Source organism: Salvia hispanica, chromosome 2, assembly GCF_023119035.1.
Source record: "Salvia hispanica cultivar TCC Black 2014 chromosome 2, UniMelb_Shisp_WGS_1.0, whole genome shotgun sequence".
NCBI lineage: Eukaryota > Viridiplantae > Streptophyta > Magnoliopsida > Lamiales > Lamiaceae > Salvia > Salvia hispanica.
Window position 1 is genome coordinate 8,493,678 of NC_062966.1, and position 21,124 is coordinate 8,514,801.

At 35.3% G+C, this 21,124-nt stretch overlaps 3 protein-coding genes across 4 annotated transcripts; 1 reads left to right on the forward strand and 2 right to left on the reverse strand.

Annotated features, from left to right (window-relative positions):
• Positions 1-7,979: 7,979 nt before the first annotated feature.
• LOC125203576 lies at positions 7,980-8,592 on the forward strand. The gene has a single exon (XM_048101956.1). The coding sequence runs from the start codon at positions 8,012-8,014 to the stop codon at positions 8,579-8,581; it is 570 nt and encodes a 189-aa protein (XP_047957913.1). The 5' UTR covers positions 7,980-8,011; the 3' UTR covers positions 8,582-8,592.
• A 596-nt stretch (positions 8,593-9,188) lies between these two features.
• Positions 9,189-9,923, reverse strand: LOC125207883. Its single transcript, XM_048107386.1, has one exon. The coding sequence runs from the start codon at positions 9,895-9,897 to the stop codon at positions 9,310-9,312; it is 588 nt and encodes a 195-aa protein (XP_047963343.1). The 5' UTR covers positions 9,898-9,923; the 3' UTR covers positions 9,189-9,309.
• Positions 9,924-9,986: 63 nt separating this feature from the next.
• On the reverse strand, positions 9,987-14,586 carry LOC125203653. 2 transcript variants are annotated; one of them, XM_048102049.1, is made up of 4 exons: positions 14,198-14,586; positions 14,078-14,129; positions 12,795-12,883; positions 9,987-12,661 (listed from the first exon to the last, which is right to left on the reverse strand). In XM_048102049.1, exons 2-4 carry the CDS (start codon positions 14,124-14,126, stop codon positions 10,655-10,657), a joined length of 2,145 nt encoding a protein of 714 aa, XP_047958006.1. In that variant the 5' UTR covers positions 14,127-14,129; positions 14,198-14,586; the 3' UTR covers positions 9,987-10,654. The 2 variants fall into 2 exon arrangements, with proteins under 2 accessions (XP_047958006.1, XP_047958005.1); XM_048102048.1 differs by having other exon boundaries at positions 14,078-14,586.
• Between the last annotated feature and the right edge of the window lie 6,538 nt (positions 14,587-21,124).

The following is a 21,124-nucleotide window of genomic DNA, read 5'->3' on the forward strand; positions in this document are numbered from 1 at the left end:
CACATGGCTCATATCAGGCCATACCAGAATCCTCAAGCCCATTCTTCTTATCACACTCCATCCGAGTACAACTTTGACAGCATGTCTTCTTCGACTTCCACTTGGTATCCAGACTCCGGGGCTTCACACCATGTCTCCAATGACATATCCAACCTCAATTCTGCTTCTGAATATCAAGGAGGTAAAGCTCTCTATCTTGGAAATGGTGCAGGCATAAAAATTTCTCATATTGGCAACTCTATTATGCATCATCCTTCATCATCTAACTCTAGATCCTTCTCACTTAAGAATCTACTTCTTGTCCCTCAAATCACCAAAAATCTTCTTAGTGTTTCAAACTTCTCTAAAGATAATAAGGTCTTTTTTGAATTCCATCCTGATGTGTGCTATGTGAAGGATCAGGTTTCCAAGGCAACCCTCCTCAAGGGCATACTTGATCAAGGGTTATACAAATTCACTCTTCACAAGTCCTTGAGTTCTCCTTCAAATTTCAATCAAAGCAGCTCCTTTCCTTCAGCATACCTCGTGTCTCTGCGCACTTCAACTCCAGCTTTCCCTAAAGTGCCTGTTGGCAATACTACTTCTGTTAGCATAGACCTTTGGCATAAGAGATTAGGCTATTGTGCTTTTCCTACCGTAGAAAAGATCTTACACAGTTCTAATGTTCCTTTTACTTCAATAAAAAAGAGCATATTGTGTCATCCTTGTTGTGTTGCTAAAAGTCACCGACTTCCTTATTCTCCATCCTCTTCTTATTGTACTAAACCTCTCATGCTCATTCACAGTGATTTGTGGGGACCTGCTCCCATCGCTTCCCGTAATGGCTTTTTATATTATGTTAGTTTTGTGGATCAATATAGTCGATTCACTTGGATCTATTTTTTAAAAGCCAAAAGTGAAGTCCATGATGTCTTCATTAACTTTAAAAACATGGTCGAAAATCAGTTAGATCACAAAATCAAATCCTTACAAACTGATTGGGGAGGAGAGTATAGAAGCCTAACTACCTTTCTCCAAAATTCTGGTATTCACCATCGTGTATCATGTCCATACACACCCCAACAAAATGGACTTGCCGAACGTAAGCACCGTCACATTGTTGAGATGGGCTTAGCTCTTTTGGCCAAAGCTAGTCTCCCCACCAATTTCTGGGATGATGCTTTTGCAACCTCTGTTTATATAATTAATCGCTTGCCTTCCAACACCATCCAACATCTCTCTCCTTTTGAAAAGCTTTTGCACACTAAACCTTCTTATCATGATCTTAGAGTCTTTGGGTGTCTATGTTATCCACATCTCAGACCATATACTAAGCACAAACTTCAACCTCGTTCAGAATCAGCAACTTTCCTTGGTTATAGTCTTTCCCACAAAGGATACAAAGCCCTCTTGTCCTCTGGAAAAGTTGTCATCACTCACGACATTCTTTTTGATGAGTCTATTTTCCCTTTCCGTGAATATCCCATGAATAATCCTTCTCATGTTCTCAGTCCAATCTATGTTGATCCTCCTCCTCCTACCTATTCTACATTTCCCACCCCTTCAGACCCTCCCTCTTCTTTGGATCTTCCCACTCCTTTAAATCCTCCAACTCCATCAAGCTCGAGTGGTACCAGCTCTCCTTCTCAGGCTATTGAGGTGCATTCTCCTATCCCTCTAACTACCGTTCCTTCCCCTCAATCTACTCACTCTACTTCTTCTAAATCCTCATCATCATCTTCTCCTAGCCTGCCATCTCCTCCTACTGTTTCCACTCACCATATGACGACGAGAAGTAAGGTAGGCATATTTAAGCCTCGTGCTCTCACTATTTCTTGCAGCAATGATCCATCTCTCACCATTCCGAAATCGGTCATTGTTGCACTGGCTATTAAATGTTGGAGGCTGGCAATGAATGCCGAGTATCTTGCTCTTTTACGCAACAAGACTTGGATTCTTACTTTTCTACCTCCGGGAAAGAACTTGATAGGTTGCACATGGGTATTCCGAATTAAGAAGGATTCAAGTGGCGAGATTGCTCAACACAAAGCTCGTCTCGTCGCCCAAGGTTTTTCACAAGAAGCCGGGTTTGATTACCATGAGACTTTTAGTCCTGTGGTAAAGCCCAATACTATTCGTGTGATTCTCACTTTGGCTGTATCTTTCGGATGGTCTGTTGTTCACTTGGATGTGAACAATGCTTTTCTACACAGTGATCTACATGAAGACATTTACATGCGCCAACCTCCTGGCTTTGAAAAGGGCCCTCCTGGTATGTTTTGTAAACTGAACAAGTCTATATACGGTCTCAAGCAAGCCTCTCGGTCGTGATTTCTTGCTGTGCAGAAAGTCCTTCTCGGGTTTGGGTTTTCTCAATCATGAGCTGATACTTCTTTGTTCTACAGAATCCGTGGCAAGGAAGTTCTCTACCTATTGATTTATGTCGATGACATGCTCATTACTGGTAATGATGCCACTGCAGTTCAGAAAGTCATCTCCGACCTCAACTCTCATTTTTCTCTCAAGAATCTTGGTGAAGTTTCACATTTTCTGGGCATTGAGGTCTCTAAAACTGCTGATGGTTTGCTTCTTAGTCAGTCTGCATATATAAAAGATATTCTAGTCAAGTCTCAAATGCAGGATGCTAAAGGTGTTGCTACCCCCATAATTTCCAGCTCTCAACTCAGTAAAGCTGATGGCAGTCCTTTGGTTGATGGCAAACTCTATCGCAGCGCTGTCGGAAGCTTGCAATATGCTACCATCACACGACCAGAGATCAGCTTCGCTGTCAATAAAGTAAGCCAATATATGGCTTGTCCTCTAGATAATCATTGGAAGGCGGTGAAATGTATCTTGAGATACCTTGCAGGCACCATTGATCTTGGACTCCATATTCGTAAATCTGCCTTGGAGCTTACTGCCTTTTGTGATTCAGATTGGGCAACTAATCTTGATGATCGACGCTCGGTTTCTGGTTACTGCGTCTATTTTGGGAAGAGTCTCATTTCTTGGTGCTCGAAGAAGCAATCTGTCGTTTCCCGCTCAAGCACCGAAGCTGAATACCGTAGTTTGGCCCAAGTAGTTTCTGAAGTAACCTGGTTGAGTTCTCTTCTACATGAACTCAGGATTAAGCTTCCTGCTCCTCCTATTGTTTGGGTTGACAATCTCAGTGCCATTTCCCTCGCATCAAATCCTGTTCTTCATGCTCGGACTAAGCATATTGAGCTTGATATTCACTTTGTTCGGGACAAAGTTGCAGTTGGTGCTGTTGATCTTCGACATGTTCCATCCATTGATCAAATTGCCGACATTTTCACAAAACCTCTATCGTTCCAATTCTTCTCCCGGCTTCGCAACAGACTTGGGGTCTGTTCTACATCCGCGATCGAATTGCGGGGGAGTGTTAGCAGTGCTCCTATGTCGAGCAATGCCGCCATTGAAGAAAACTAAAACTCTGATCAAGAAGTAGCCAAAGAGTAGCAAGCTGTCATGATTCTGCAATATTGACGTTGGAAAATATGATGAGCACCAATCTCACTGAGATTATTTGTTACCATGTTGAGTTAATTTGTTACCATATACCTTTTCCATTGGACGATCTTAATTGATTTTGACAGCTAGGTTTTGGTCCCTTTAATCTAGCAATTCTAGCTATAAATATGAGACTTGTAATACTCCTTCATTATTGAAAATCAAAATAAAAATTTAGATCATATTTTGCCTTCTTTCTCTCAATGAATGTTTACAGCTTATCTTTCAATATGTCATAGTAGGGGTCTGAACCCCCTACCTGCAAGGAAATCGGCAGCACGATTTCCTTCTCTGTAGATGTGTGAGAATCGAACCTGCCACTAAGAAGTCATTCTACGTATCAAAGCCATATGATGCCTAAAATCTGCAGAACCAGGTTGTCCAGATAACAGTAATGAAACCAGAGCCGTTGAGTCAAGCTCTATCCAGATATGTGTAGAAAACTCCATGGCCATCTCCAAGCCTCGAATAAGAGCCATAAGCTCCGCCTCAAAGCTTGACGATGCATCCACTGGAGAACAGAAGGCCAGCAGTAGCCCTCCATCAGCACCACGAACCAATCCTCCCTCTCCCGCCTTCAATGTCGCCGAAGAGAAGACACCATCTACCATGTATACTTGCAGGTATTTTTAGTGCTAATAAAAAGTGCATCACACGCAAATCATCACACAATCTTAGAACCACCTTAGAAACACTCAAGAACACGACGGAATCTCAGATCTCACAAGAACACCGAGCCAACCCCGCTCCAGCTTTAGCAGATCTAACCTTGTGGTTAGATCAAGCGCTGGAATTCACAAAGCAACCGAAGGAGATGCTTCTGTTAGGCAAAACACCAGTCAAATGCTCATCAAACCGAATAAAATGTTGGAGAAAGAGAGATAGCGAGAGTGGAGTTTCTAGAGAGAATGAGGAACACCGCTTAGATGAATGAGAGAGAGAGAGAGAAAGAGCACGCATAGAGAGAGGATAAATTATCTCACTCAGAACAAACACACCTTCAATCGGACGGCTCACACTCAGGATCCTCGCGGAATGCTAGGTGGCAGCCATCGGCAGCATCAGGTAAGTGGAACGTGTAAATGGGTTGATTTATGGTTTTGGCCAGGACTAAAACTCAGCGGGCTTCACAAATAATTTAGCCAAATGTTCAATGTGGTCCAATATTCAACATATACTATTATATGCTAGTCTCTTTTTTTTGCCGGATTGAAATTAATTTGTAATAAAGTGCGTTATATGGAGTAGCAGAAAATCGACGTTTAGCTCATCCCATCTATTGTATAAGAGCATCCACAATAAGGTGGACTATATCCCGCCATATACCAATTTAGAGTCCTCCACGTCAGCATTTTAAAGTCCTACCTTCACCTGCAATGGGCGGACTATAGCTCGCCCTATAACGCGCCCTATCTTTTAATAACCATTTTATATTTATTTTAATTTTTTTATTTTTGAATATATTAAAATAACGAAATATACATAAATTTAAGATCACAATATGAAAATCTTCGTTTTGTTAAAAAGCCGAAAAGTACAACGTGAAATACTAAAAGAAATTATAATTTCAACGGTTAAGTGACCAAATTTTTTGATGAGAAGAGAATTGGGAAAAGAGATTGGAAAGCGTGAGAAATGAAGATAAAATGTGATGTATTTATAGAGTGGAAAATAGGACAAAAACAACAAAAAAATAATTAAAAAAATTAGAAAACTATAATCCGGGTGCCCGCAATGGACGGACTATGGGCGAGGCTAATTAGGACGACCATCCCATTACGGATGCTCTAGAGGTGTTGTTTGAAGTTAGTCCTATAGTGAAAAACCCATATTTTATATATACAAATTTGGGTATTATGTAATCTTTATTCGGGTAGTTTTAATGTGTAGCTATAATATGCTAATACTGCTTCCGCCCCTAAAAATTTATAACTTATTTTCATTTAGGTCCGTTCCTAACAATTTATTATCTTTCATTTTTATTATTTTTAGTACTAGACCACATATTCCACTAACTCATTCTCACTCACATTTTATTATAAAATCAATATATAAAAATAGGACCCACATGCCACTAACCTTTTCAACTCACTTTCTATTACATTTTCTAAAACTCGTGCCAAGTCAAATGGTAACGAATTATTAGAGACGGAGAGAGTATTAACCGATTATCTTTTTACATCCCAATCATTCGGTAGACTCGGACTCTGTTCAAAGATAGCAAATATCTCCCTTTTGTTCCAATGCATGTAATCAAGGTTTGTGACGTCATCTGATGAGCAAAAAAGGCCATTATAAGAAATTTCATATGACCAGCTTTACTTTTTAATAGCCTACTGAAATTGGAATGAGATCTTTATTTTAAATCAACAATTATAATTGATGTTATGACGCTAACTCCGTATTGCAATGAACCATTGTGATCTCTATTCTCGTAATATAGTTGCACACAATTATATTGTTACTTGCGAGATCACCGGTAGATTCAGTAATAACTTTTAACATATGAGAATTCCAAATTTCAAGTGGCCAAACAGTGAACAACCAAATTAAACGGAGAGAGAATATTTAGATTACTACATAGATGAAGATAAGAGATAACGTGTGAATCTGCATCTTCAATGGTTAAAGGAAGGTTTTACGATAAATATATAGTAAAAAGGATTTCAATACACAACCAGTGCCAACAAATAATAAATATAGTAGTCAAGGCTTTCTTAGCTATTTCAATAGTCAAAAGCAAGATCTTCTCCTAAATCACAGCATGCTTTATTATAATTAGTGAACATCGTTGTTGTTAATATTTTGATGCTATATTTTTGTGCATAAGTTTGCTTCCTAGGTTGTGCATGCAGATATAGTAGCCAAGGCTTTATTAGCTATTTTCATTAGTCAAAAGCAAGATTTTCTCTTGAATCACAGCATGCTTCATTATAATAGTGAACATAGTTGTTTTCAATATTTTGATGCTATATTTTTGTGCATAAGTTTGTTTCCCAGGTTGTGCATACAAATACTTCTATTTGGTGTGTTTGTTCTCAATATTAAAATACACTGTAATCAAATACAAATTCTAAATAATAATTCAAACTATGATTTGAACTGTTAGAAAATGTCAACAGGTGGCAAAATAACAGCAACAAAAAAAATCAACACAGTATCAATAGTTGGCGTTGTGTTACATCAAAATTTTGAAAATAACTGTGTTTGGGAGTTTGGAGTTTGTACGAGTTCGCATTTTATCACTGCGCATATGTATATATATAAATACTTCTCACATATTTTAGAAGTTTCTATTCAATTTTTTATATTTTATAATTTCTATATTCCTCATAATTAAAATCTATATGTTTTATTAGATAATATTTATATCTAGAGAAATCTATAGGTACATAGAAAATTCTGATAAAATTATACTCTTATCATATTCTACTACATAATTCTACTAAAAGTATTTAGATATTCTACTGTATAATTTTATAGAATTCCACTCTATAATATCTAAATTAATAGATATTTTATCATATAATATCTACATATTTCTTCTATAATCAAGTTTATTTTCTTTTAATTGAACATTTTTTATTATAAAATCAAGTCAAAGTAAATTTATTATCGGCGGACATAGAGTAAATGACAGAAAAGAAAATATTGCTTTAATAGGGTCTTATTCTAATGCTTATAGCACCCTAATCCAAAATCAAGATTAAATCTTCACCCTTGGATTTTAAAATGAGTGGATGAGAATAAAGCTCACAAATCTCAATAAATAGTAGACAAAATATCAACAAAAGGGTAATATCGTCATTATGTTATCATATGATAATTTTCGTGGTGAGTGTTTTTTTATATCAACATTGTGTATTACAAATATCAACAATATGATATAAGAATATCAACATTAGTACAAGAAAATATCAACACGTATTTATTGAGATTTTTATATGGTTTTATTGAGATTTTTTGATGTATTTGTTGATAAAAATTTGGGTATCAACATTTACGAAAACTAAAATAAAAAATATCAAATTTCATCATCCGAACGTCGTCGGAACATATGCAATTGAGATCTCGTTGGAATCCTTATTAAATTATCTTTAATTTGATATATTTTTTTGCGAAAAAATAATTTAAATTGAGAGAGTTACGTAAATTTAAAGATTTGAGATGATTTTGAGGAGAGAGAAAATAGTTAGTTATAATTACTACATATAGGATTTGACATTAATACCCTTTTAATTTAATTAATAATTATTTAAATTTAAAATATATTACACTTGGCATTATATTAATCACAAGATGTTCTAATCTAATGGTTGAAAATTGATCTCAATTTGAGATTGGTAATTAGTTAGCAACATATTTCCTATACAAACAAATTAATGAGATATACGGGGCTGATTTTTCTACATAACAAATAACTGAAAATCGATGAATTCCATTAATTTAAACAGTTTGAACATCTTTTTTCAAGCCATTTTCTCTGGCTTGTCTTCCACCAATGACTATTCCAAATCTGAATCCCGGCGACGCGGACACCGACGAATCAGACATGCTCATCCTCTCCCTCTCAACAACTCCCGCTAACCCGGGCAAGGAGGCGATCCGACCGCCTTTTCCGTGGGCGACCGACCGTCGCGCCACAGTGTACAGCATAGAGCACCTGCAGGCTAGCGGCATCGCCACCATCACGGGCAGCGTGAAGTGCAAGCGATGCGACAAGACGTTCGAGGTGGAGTACGATCTGGCAGCCAAATTCAGTGAGGTGGCGGAATACATCACGATGCACAGCCATGAAATGCGCCACCGCGCGCCGGCGGTGTGGAGTAGCCCCACGCTGCCGGACTGCAGGTTTTGCGGGCAGCGGAATTGCGCGAAGCCGGCGGCGTCGGAGAAGAAGAGGGAGATTAATTGGTTGTTCCTGTTTTTGGGACAGATGGTGGGGTGCTGCAAGCTATCTGAGTTGAAGTATTTCTGCAAGCATACCAAGCAGCATAGAACGGGCGCCAAGGATAGGGTTTTGTATCTTACTTATCTCCAGATTTTCAACCAGCTTAGTCCAGCCCCTTGATCTTCTTCTCTTTTTTTAATAATAAATACTACCTCCGTCGATTTTAAGAAATGTAAAGAAAATAAGTTAGTGGATTATGGGTTAGTTTTATAATAAAATGTGAACATTAATATTAGTTTTATAATAAAATATTAATAGAATATTAGTTGAATGTGAGGTCTACTTACTTAAAAAATGAAATATGACTTTTACTGTGGGACGGACGCTCTATTAAGATTAACAAGATTTTCAATTTGTTTTTAAGTATGAGAGGAATATGATACAAACTACTTCAATTAAACTACATTTGCATATAGCAATTAATTGTTTTACAAAATAAACTTTTTATTCAATTTATAAAATTATATAATCAAATGAATTAAAATTACACAGTTGAGGTGTTTAGGAGTTGGTCATGGGCATCGTGACGGATGAGGAAAAATGAAATATTTATTAACGGACGAATAAAAAAAGAAAAAATGAAACATTTAGTGGCACTCAAGCGTATAAAAATAGTGTGAAAAATGAAAGTGATATTATATGCAATGAGACGAAAAAGGCAAAATTGAATCTACAAACATGTATTGTATTTGTATGTAATGAGATGAAACACACACGCAGTGAAGGCTTAATTAATCACTTGTAAGTTTTGATTAAGTTTGAGATTTATTCTCAATTCTTGTACCACAAGCTTTTCATCTACCTATGTTATCAGCTATTCTATTCCAGTTCAGTTGAAAAGCTAAGCATTAGTTACATATAACCTCAGTTATCATCTCATCTAACAACAGTCTCTCGATTTCATTACCTAACATCTCAATTTCTGCTCTACATTCTGACCGCAGCATATCTCTATCAAGTTCTCCGTCACCGCTGATGTAGTCTTGGTTGATCAATCTCTCAAGATCATCTTGAACGCCCTGCCATTGCAGATTCGACCCCGACACTTTTGGCATCACCCAGGGGCACAGGTTCACGCGCTTCTGGAAAATCTCCATCACTGCTGAATTTATCTCGTCGAAGAGCAACCTTCTTTCCCACCTCAATCCGGTTGTCTCATCATCATTGTATTTCTTCTCAAGCTTCTCAAACAACTTGGGGTCTAATGGGCTATTTGAGGAGTGCCACGGCGTCCTTAAAATGTGAAAGTAGGATTCTTCAAGACCAGACTCTATCAGCACGTCAAGCGCATAACAAGTTCTCCAGTTGTCAGCTGCTAAGAGAAGGTCACCTTCAGAAACTACTGGAGATGGTTGCCCTTCTTCTTCCTCGATAGGAACAAGTGCGGATGTCTCAGCATATGTGCCTGACTCCAACTTGAGGAGCTTCAGTTGCATTCGGAGTTCTACACCGGAGGGCAAAAATAAACAATTGACAAGATTATCATTGTTGAAATCAGGAATGTAAATGCACTCATGTCACACGAGGTGCATCACACAATGAAAACATTAGTTATCAACCTTTTAAAGATATGTATGCATTATAAACATAAGTAGAAGCTATTTTATTTAATACCATAAAGGCTTTTAACCAGAACGAACGTTGTAAACAAATTTTGGCGAAGAGCCTTCTCTACAATTGAATTATCAACTTGTAACATGAGAGCAATCACCATCAGCAGGTAATTAAGGAATGCATATCTAAAAGGCACAATTAAGTAGCCAAATCAGCATAATTTGAAGAATTTATTAATTGGGCAGTTGCGCTAGCTCCAGAGATTCACTTTCACTTATTCAATGTAGGGAATACAATGAACCTGGTGAACATAATCCATATGCTTGAGGGGACAGACTAGGCTAACCAACTACCATCAAGTAAAGCAAACATATTTATATCTCGAGTTGAGGAAAGCTAGCAAATATGCACTATAACTATCTGCCTTGCCAATTAACGAAAACAACAGTAAACAATTAAAAGTATCATGCACAAGAAGGCATGCCTCTGTACACACACACACACACACAAAGCTACAGGTTGATAGAGTAAAGAAAGCAGGGGCATTCCACATTCCAAGTAAAAGTAGGATTAACAGATATGAAGCATCCTATAATAGTATGCTATGGAGTGAAGAAGGAAACTTAAGTTTAAGGAAGGTCAAGACCAAACCTGGAGACTAGAGCCCTCTTGGTTATGATCAGCAACTTTGTTAGTTGCTATAGTTAAAAGTGACTGCTCTGGAAGAATCTCGGAAGATTTTGAAGATATATTGGTGCTACCAGGATCCGAAATCATCATTACATCAACCACAGGGACTTCATAATTGTCTGCCTTTTCAGCCATTGAAAACATGGGCTGTTGTTCAGATGATAAGTCCTGGGTGTTTGGTTCCAACTGAATCTCAATGTTGGCTCCTGAAGAAGAGTCTATCTCATTAGCAAACATGTGTTGACAGGAACGAGACGACTTGATACTGGATTGTGAATCTTTAGCTGAACAATTTTCTCTGTGACTCAGATTTCCCCTTTCAACCTTACTTCTGCTACGACGTACAGAATTACTATGCATCAGGCCTTTGTCTTCAGCCAACTTATTATGATTTAGGCTTCTGTGGCTTCTCCCTCTCCCACCAGTGGGTGGAGGAAGTGACCTAGACCTAGAGGAGTTTCTAACTATTTCATCTTTCCATCCATCCCTACTGCTGATACCTAAAGGAACATCCAAAGTAGCAGTTCCATTGTTACCAAATTCTTTACTTGCTCGGCCAGGACTCATTTTAACATTTGATTGGCAGGGCCTAGTTTCCCTATTGGGCAAAGAAAGCATTTCCCCTAATGTGTTTCCCCGACTCATCATTTGCAAATCTTGATATTTGTGGGTCATCTTCCATCTCTCAGAAAGTCGCTTCTTTGCTTCTGTATTTACAGGTGATTCTCCCGAATGAGAAGATGGATATCTGTACATGCTACTAGCATCAAAGGATCTTCTAGAAGCAAATATAAACACATCAGACTCACTATCAGAATCACTTTGATTGGCATCGTATGAGCTCTCATCTCCCACATAACCTCCCACATATCCGCTGTACACAGTAGATTTGCCACCTGCATTCTCATCGTAGCCATCTCTCATCCTCATGGTAATTTCTCTAGCTATTTCTCTAGCTTCTTTCGACGTTGACATTGATAATCCTGCATTATGAGATGAGTCTTTCCTTCTCCATGACACCATTTCAGCACTACCAACATTTGAGTATTCCTTGATTTTCTTGGATCCAGTCTTATAACTGTGTGAAAGATCTGGTGACGACAAAGATGTGCCAGCATTCTGAATTTTCCCAACGTTTGGCTTCAAAACAACAATCCTAGTAGGAATAATATTTTTGTCTTTCGGCTCTTCCACTTGAATCCCTGTTGAACTGCGAACTCTATGGCGACTGTGTGGTTCAAGAAGAAGACCATCTTCACGTTTCAGCTGAGAAGTATCACGAGGCTTATTAGAAGTATCTCTCTCAGATCTCCATGCTTTGGCTTTACTTTCAAACTTCTCAGAGTTAGATGGCTTTAAGACTGCTATGTGACTGCCAAACGAATTGCCAGGATCAGCTTGTAGATCATGCAAATGCTGCACAAATAAAGAATCTGACTGACCAAGAAACTTCAGCAGTAAGTCCTTGTTGGATTCCAGCATCTCTAGAGTGTCGTTGAGCTCTTTCGAACCTTGAAAATTTTCAACTGTGGAAAGACGCTTTGCATCCATAAATTTCTGCCGAATCAGTTCCATCTCAGGTTTTGTAAGAATTGAGTGTTCACCCCATCTTGAAGAATACTGGCGATTGACAACATGGGATGCTTCTAAATCTTCATAGACATCCTTGAATTCTTGCTGATCTATTAGGCTTCGCTCTGATTGGCTATCATAATGTTGGCTACTTCTTTGTTTATTAGTTGAAACGTTTTTCTGTTGGTAGTTCTCGGGGAACTTCTTTTGTTGTCTATAAACATGCCGAGGGGATGGAAGCCCTTCAAGACCCATTAATCTAGCAATAACACTTGGTGATCTTTTCTTGGATTCAACATCTTTTGACATCTCTTCTGCCAGCAACTTCTTCATTGGGATCCCTGTTCCTCTTCCTAAGTTGCTCTGCCCCAGCTCAAGCATGAACTGTAGATGTCAAATTTAAAAGTTTATAAAATTTTGAAACTGCTGAAGAATTGGAGAATATTAAATATGTCACAAAATTGGAAATTAAATTTCTAAATACAAATAGTAGAAGTAGAACTTCATTATCACAGACCATTTCATCCCTGTTGCTCCCATCAATATAAGAACGAGAATCTGAAGACAATCTTGGAACTGTTTTCTGCTTTGAAATCGGCCGAATACCTGGGCAAAAGCTCAAAAAGTAATGGTAAGATTCATGAAAGTAGAACGATACAAATTGTAATCAGAAATATCTCCGTTGATCCTTGCCCCAAACTCTAGAAAGAAGGAAAAAATATAAATTCAAGACTGCTAATCACCGTGACGGACACAAAGGATTCAGTCAACTGCGTTTGTGCATCAGACAAACACCTCCATAATTGTAAGAAAATGGACAATTCATCAAATGGAAAAGCAAAATGAAAATGGCATTATCTACAGATAAACAGTTATACCTGGAATTAAGGAGAGATACAAGAAAATTTAAAAGCAATGCCAATGCTTAGATAGCAGCTACTAGATATTAAGAAGTTCATAGAAATTTTGTAATGGCCACTCCAAAACACTATTTCTAGCAATTAAACCCGTCATAATAGAAAATCAAAAGAGGACAAAATTATGATAACACCAATAAAGAAAAGTTCTTTTTCAACCACAGCCAACAAAACTAGCTTTAGTAAAGCATGAGCAAGGCTAATAAGTATCATTCAATACCATTTAGCGACTTCACGCTTCACTGAAGCAAGAGCACAGAAACTAAGCATGTCGACAGGTAAGACCGCCTTTGGCCTCCCACAATATTGGTGAATGGCATAAAAGTCTTTAAATAATATAACTAACATTATCATGCGAGTTCAACACAAGGCAACCAAAGACTGCATTAGACTTCAAGTTTTTTCTTAGAAGCTAGAAAGGGAAAGGCTAGTGTCAAAATTGAAAGTTTTATGCTTGAGAAAAGAGGATTCGCCGTGGCTTGAAGATGAAAAATGAATAGGATGGCCCAACCGAAAACATAGAGATAAGTCGGGAAACAGCCATTAACCATTAGTTGAGATTAAAATCAACGTTTTAAGCTAAATTCGGGCTAACTTAAAGCTGCAACAAAAAAATCTCTGGCACGTTGTTATCCTTTTCTGAGAAGTGTTTTAGATTTTCTTGTAAAGGAGTTAAAAGGAGGAGTGCGTAGCCAACAAAAGAATTTCAAAAATTACTATTTCCAGAAAAGCAACATGAGCACAATGTAAAATTGCAGGCTCTAAACATATTTTTATCTCGCAAAGAAGGCAAATGCTATTAGCTGAGAATTCTTCAACAATTGAAGCATAATTGTGTTTTTCTCAACAAACAGGTATGAGAATTGAGATTAAAAAAAATTACCGTCAATGCCGGAAGCACTTTTGGTTTTCCTGTGTCGAGCTCTCTCCATTTTCTATTTCAAAATTTCAAAGTAAGCAGCAGCGAAAAGGTAAAAGAAGAGGAAAATTTATTTTCAATTACAATAATGAAGGCCTTTATTAGGTCTCTTTTTGGTTTGAGAGTGAGAAATCAGAGCGGAATTATCGCAAAAAAGCACGACGCCACCATCGCCACATACAACCTAGCTCATTTCGAGCGGAAAGAGTTGAAAGATAAGGAAAATCCTCTCGGAGTAGATCCTGTTAACATTGTAGAGAGGGAAAGGAAAGGGCGTGTGTGTATACAGAATTATGATAGTTATCGATAGGGGAAGAGATGGCTAGAAACAAATAAAGAAAAAGCGGTATGTGAATGTTAGATACAGAAACTTGTAGAGAGAGAAGACAGCCGGACATTAATGACGGAAGTGTGTGTGTGAAAGGATTTGTAATTTTGAAATGAGAGAGAGAGAGATAGAGAAGGGAAGAAGGTTGAAGCAGTCGACTCAATATGTGGGCTGGAATTTTAGGTAGGTTGACACACGGGCGGGAGGGATTGGTGCTATCTATACGTGGACGAATAATTAATTTCCACCTAATATTATTTATTATTTATGTAAATCTGATTGTATGTGTTATTACTACAGTATTATTTTTATTTCTAAGATAAATTTACATAAATTATATTGCAATAATATCCTTTAATTTAGTTCCATTTTTAGGATATCATAATACCCTTGAATTTCATGACTAATTTGTCATTTACATATAAGTCTCAATAATCTTAAAATGAAAGTTCATAGCATTTTCACCTTTGCGATCCATATAATATTTCAAAGTGTTAATAACTGTGATCTCTGTGACGAACTGACCCTCATTTATGGGCTTACATTGTTAATCATTTTCTATTTTATCCATTGACTAACAGATAACACACGTAGTAATCCATTCGATCTCTTAACTATTTACGGGACCCATTATTGCATTCTTCAATTTTAAAACAAAATTAAAAACATAATATTTCATTAATAATACTCCTAATTCATTAAAAAATCCAAAAATTACATTACAAACTCTTAAAGATTAATATTTACATAATCAAAATCCTAAAAACTAAAATTAATAAAAAAAATTTACTCTTCCGACGACGACAACGGCGGTGTATTCAAATGAAATATGACGAGCTCAATTGTTTAGTAATGTGTTACTCGTTGTGACCGCGTCATACGGGAAGTGTCAGCCGTTATAGCGGCGAATAATATTTGCATTAAAAAAATTATGAATGAGTATCTATAAATGATTTTGGAATGAATTGAAGGATTAGAAAATTGAAAAATTTATAGAAAAATAAAGGGAAATGGTAATAAAACAATAATAATTGAGGAAGTTGGAAATTTTTATTGATTAATTTTTTCTTGATTTAAAAAAATTATAAAAAAAATCAAATTTTTAACTGCTAAAGCGACGCCAACTTATCCCTAATGAGTAGGCGTCACGCGCCACCCGGGAATGCCACGCCGGCCCGGCGTGTCATCCCGTCAGATAGGGCTAAGCCCTCTGTCAAGGGACGCCCGTCCCGGACTCCCGATGGAAAGTTACATATTAGTAAAAAAATCATTAGATATATTCATTCCTAGACATTCCCGATGGTAAGATTTATAAAATTGGCAATAAATCTCACGTTTTACACTTTGCACAGATATTAGTAAAAATATCATTAGATATTAATATTAATGAGATATATATATGCATTCCTAGACATTGTCTACACTAACCACTCTCATTTTATCTATTATGACGTACTATTGGTAACTGTGAATTAAGATAATAGATGTGCAAAACCTCATTACTATTTTTTTTATTGAAGTAACTTCAATAATGAGAAAAAATTATTGTAATACTATACTGGAATTACAGTGAATGTATAATAATAATTTTACGTAACGTAAATTTCTGTTAATCTTTTTAATAATATTTGTATAGAGTGTTCAATCATGTATAAATTTTTATTTATATTATTTACCCTTTTATTAATTTTATATTTTGATCTACATTAAATAGTTAGAATTTAAATATGTTAAATTTGAACACATATCATTAATCGGGCACGGTCGAAGCATCAAGCATACACCAAAATTTGAATTCAATCGGCATTTATCATTTTTGGTGAAGTTAGTTTTACCATTATTGTTTTTAGTTCGTAATAAAGGTCATGTATATTAGTAATAAAATATGTGAGAATGTAAAATGAACCTAGCTAGTTATTTTGATATTTCGACCCCATTTTTTATTTTTTATTTATTAGGGCTTCTTCAATCGATGGCATAGTTTAATATGCAATTGAGAACTTCTTAGTTTAATTCTTTCCTCTTGTTAGAAAAAATTTGCAAAGACCGGTCGACATTACAAAATTGATATAAATTCATCATTTATTTTTCATTTGCGTACCCTTAAGAGTGGTAAAAAAAATCATCATTTTGCATAACATATAAATTTAATAAAAGTGTACTCTTTAAAAAATAAACACATAAATTTGTTGTTTCCTCCTAAGTTTGTGGTTTTTTCAACAAATATCTTTTTATAGTTTTATCCGGGTTTTTCGATATGAAATGCTAGTTGGCAACTAGAAAAATGGGGTCTTTAAAAAAATAAATTTAGTGAAAATTGATATTATTATCATCAAAAGTGTGTTAAAAATGACTTTAATAATTTGCACACATCAAATGTTGGGAAGATTGGCATTGCTATTTTTGAGCTTAGAGAATGGAAACAAGAGGATTGAACCTAGATTTATGATAAGGAGTTGGACTATTTAGATGCCTTCAGTTAAATGTGAGAATTAAAGGTTGCCTTTTGAATCGCCATTCATGATATCTGCTGCATTGATTTGTTTCACTGTACTAATTCCTTGGTTTTAGGGTAGGTTCAAACAAAATTTATCAATGCATTCAATATGGTATGTGGTGTGCTAGTTACTGTTGAATATACTGTTTATTAGTATAATTGAAAAATATTGTGGTATAAGTTTGAATTTTATATACTACTATATGCTATCGCGAATTGAATAATGAAGTACATAAACCCACACGTTGGAGCTGAAAATGAACAACTGTCAGGCTAATTTGTCTCAGAAAGAAAATGAAAATTTGATTCCTTGAACTATGAGTTAATAATGCATCAAATAAATTGTTATGATAGAGAAAAGTTGGTACTATATGTTATGAAGATTGAACTACGACAGTATAAAGCACAATATTATTTTTTATCCATCTACTACCCAATAGTAGTAGTATGTTTTTCTTAACAATCATGAATGGCCTATTTATTAAAAATAAAAAATTTTATCCTGTACACAACTAATTTATAGTAGTACAAGATTTTACACACATGTTACCAAATATAAACGTCAATAATAGTATTCAATTGCACATAATTTAATGGTTACACGTTTAAATTACTAATACATTATACAGTCCTTGGTTATGCTAAAGTGGGCAGTATATATCCACGTTTTCAATTTTAAATTAATAAGTTTGCACACAATATAAGTTCAAAATAAAAGAGAATACTGTATTAATTATAGAGCCTAAATTGGTCACCGCACCACACAGTGTTCATAAATTCGGATCGGTCACGAAAATGAATTTATAACCATCAAGTACCTGCACACTAGCATATATTCAATTTTAATCAACTTTTAAGTTATAGCAACGTGATGTGCGATCCCTTTTCAATGAAATTAAATGAAACTATTTATTTGATTTGAGGCTTGCAACATGATTTCTTTTCTAATTTCTGTCACACATCAGATTTACAATTTAAGAATCTTCTTAAGACAACCAGTAAAGGTAAATCATCTTCCTACTGTCATGATCAGAGGCCAGGTTTTTACACCAAGAAAAGAAAACCAATGCCTAATGTTACTTACGTAAAAAGAAATAGAATTGAAAATGGAAGTTAATTTTAAGATAAACGAGAAAGAAGCTAATGTGGCATAGCATAGGCTCACAATTATAGCCACCCTAAATAGTCAATAAGTGATATAGTAAAATAGTGTGGTTTAACATTAAATAAATAGGATTAATTAAAAGGATAGATATGTTTACCTGAAGCACTTTGACTTAAACAGCAATCATAGTAAAAGAGAAAGGTTAAAGTTAATTGTCCAAATAAAGTGATAAGAGTAGGTCCAAACCTACCTGCATTGCTTTAATTGATATTTGATATAATTACCGTGAAAATGCCACCTTAACCAACCGATTGGTATATCATAAAATGATAAAACACATATTAATAAAGTGAAGATTCTGAATTGTAGATTTGTAGTAGTATTTTTTTAGATGCGTATGTATAAATCTTAAAAAGTATTCCCTCCGTCACAGAAAAGGTGTCACACTTGGAAAATGGCACGGGATTTTAGGAAATGTTATTTTGTGTGTTAAGTGGTGAGAGCAAATATAATTTTATAATTGGTGTGAGAAGGAACTTTTTCCAAAAGAGGAAATGTGACATCTTTTGTGGGACAAACTAAAAAGGAAAGTGTGACATCTTTTATGGGACGGAGGGAGTACTACTACTACTACTCAAAACATACTCTTACAGTCTTACTATATTTCAATAGAGGAACGTATTTATAATTAGGATGTAAAATATCAGTAACTTTTTACTCAAATTGTAATTTCATTGTTGCAATTATAGATATAGTTGGATAATCAACCTTCCAATGGCGTGCAAATCAAGTCACATTTACGTAACTAAGAAATTATTAGTGGTTTTCAACTTTTAGTTTATTTTTGATGATGTTCCATTTCTCCTCATCCCCACTACTTACTTTCCCAACTTACTAAATCATTTTTTTTACAATTATTTGTGTCTTTATATTTAAGTTCACATGCGTTTCAAGTGTGCCACCAAATAAGCTAGGATCGGAAAGGGATGATTCTCAAATTCTCTAAACAAACAAAAAAAAAGAAGATGAAAAAATAGGAAACGTATGAGAGTGTATAAAAATCAGTAAATTTTTGTTGTATGGGGGGTGGGACCCACTGCTTGCTTCCATTCCTTTAATAATTTTGAAAGTTTCCACTCTTGTTATAACAAAAATTGAATTTTATGTACGAATGTTCTAAATCCGAGTAAGCCAAGGGAAGGGTGATTTAGATTCTCACATCTTGGGCTGAAAATTGTAAGATTGGAAAATGTCACAACGCCCAAGATTGTGATTTGTCACATATCATACAAATGTATCCACATTTTCAACCAAAAAGGTCTACTCCAAAGCTCCATGCTTACATTATTTGAGATACCACTCCGCAAAATCAGTTCGCAAACCGCCAATTCACAAAATATCAAAAACCATAACCCCTCTTCCTACGCAATGTAACGCAACTTCGATATTTATACTTTTATCCTATAATGTAACAATAAATTAAACATTCAATTTTGCCCAAATGAAATATCTCAATTTAAGAGTAAATAAGCTTTACCACCGAATTCTTTGTGCGCATATGCTCTCCCGTTTTTGCAGTTACTATGTTGCAATCATAAAATCTAAAAAATACTACAAAATTAATACAACGCCGAAACAAAATTCACTGCAACAAATATTCTAACTTCTATTTGCTTCTCTTCGACTTGAATTTGGATCAAATCGAGAACTTACATTTTCCTAAGGGCAATTTTGTCTATAAATTATTTACAGAATAATTTTAAGTAAAAATTAAAACGTTGGGTACTATTATTAATCTGAAGTGTAGATATTATTGTTAGAATGCTATACAAATGAGACAAAATAAATATTTATATATTGGCCGGGGTTCAGTTATGAAGTTAGACCACTGTTTTTATATACTACTACTACTACTACTACTATATAATAAGATATCAATAGTTTTTTTATGATCTACAATGGCACTGCATTGCAGTCCTACTTCTATAGACTATAGTATTGTTAAACAATACTTGGTGTGACAAGATTTCAACATTTCACTCGTTTAAGTTTTAATATAATGTCAAAAATGTATAATTAAAATTGAAATGGCCATCCACACAGATTGACATGACAACCCCCCACCATATCATGTATGACAACGTACGCTTGGTAAAAACAATAGCAGCATATCAAGTCTATCAAGATTGTTTCAAAATTTTATAATAACAAAACAAAAAATGTTATATCAACATCAAATCATAAAAACCTTCTTTAAAGAATTTTTATGTTTGTATGAATGGGCGAGATATCAAATAAATACTCTACTCGTTAATTTATGCAACTGGGTTTGCCAAACATATCAACAAAATGAAATTTAAAAAATGCTTTTAGCCATTGTTTTTGGTAATTAAAATAACCTGCGTAACAAAAAACATTCTTTTTAGCCATTAAGAAGAGTAAATTTTAAGTTTCTTCTAGGCATGATTTAAAGTCAGAAGCCGGTATTTGTTGCTACTTAAGAAACATAACTGATACCCCGTTCCACTGTAATAGACGTTTCATTTTCATGAGCATTTGTTTTGAAAAAATGATAATAAAAAGTTAAAGCGAATAGAGGGTAAAGTAAGATAACTCTTAATTTACTAAAATGAGGGCTTAAAAAGAAACTTCTCTACTACAATTAGACAAAGGGCAAAAATAGAAAGATTAAACCATCTGTGGACTGGGAATAATGTACTATTCTATAATCTATATATTTGTGAATCTATTACAGAAAATATAATACTATAAAATAAAAAATACTCCCTCCGTCCTAGATAGTTTGTCCCATTTTTCCATTTCGATCCGTCCCACATAGTTTGTCCCATTTCAATTTTTACCATTTTTGGTAATCGAACTCATATTCCACTAACCCATTCGTACTCACATTTTATTATAAAACTAATCTATAAAAGTAGGACCCACGTTCCAGTAACTTTTTTAATTTACTTTTATTATATTTCTTAAAACTCGTGCCCGGTCAAAGTGAGACAAACTATCTGAGACGGAGGAATAATACACCGAAGAATATTACTTTGGCATTAGAAATAATCAAACAAT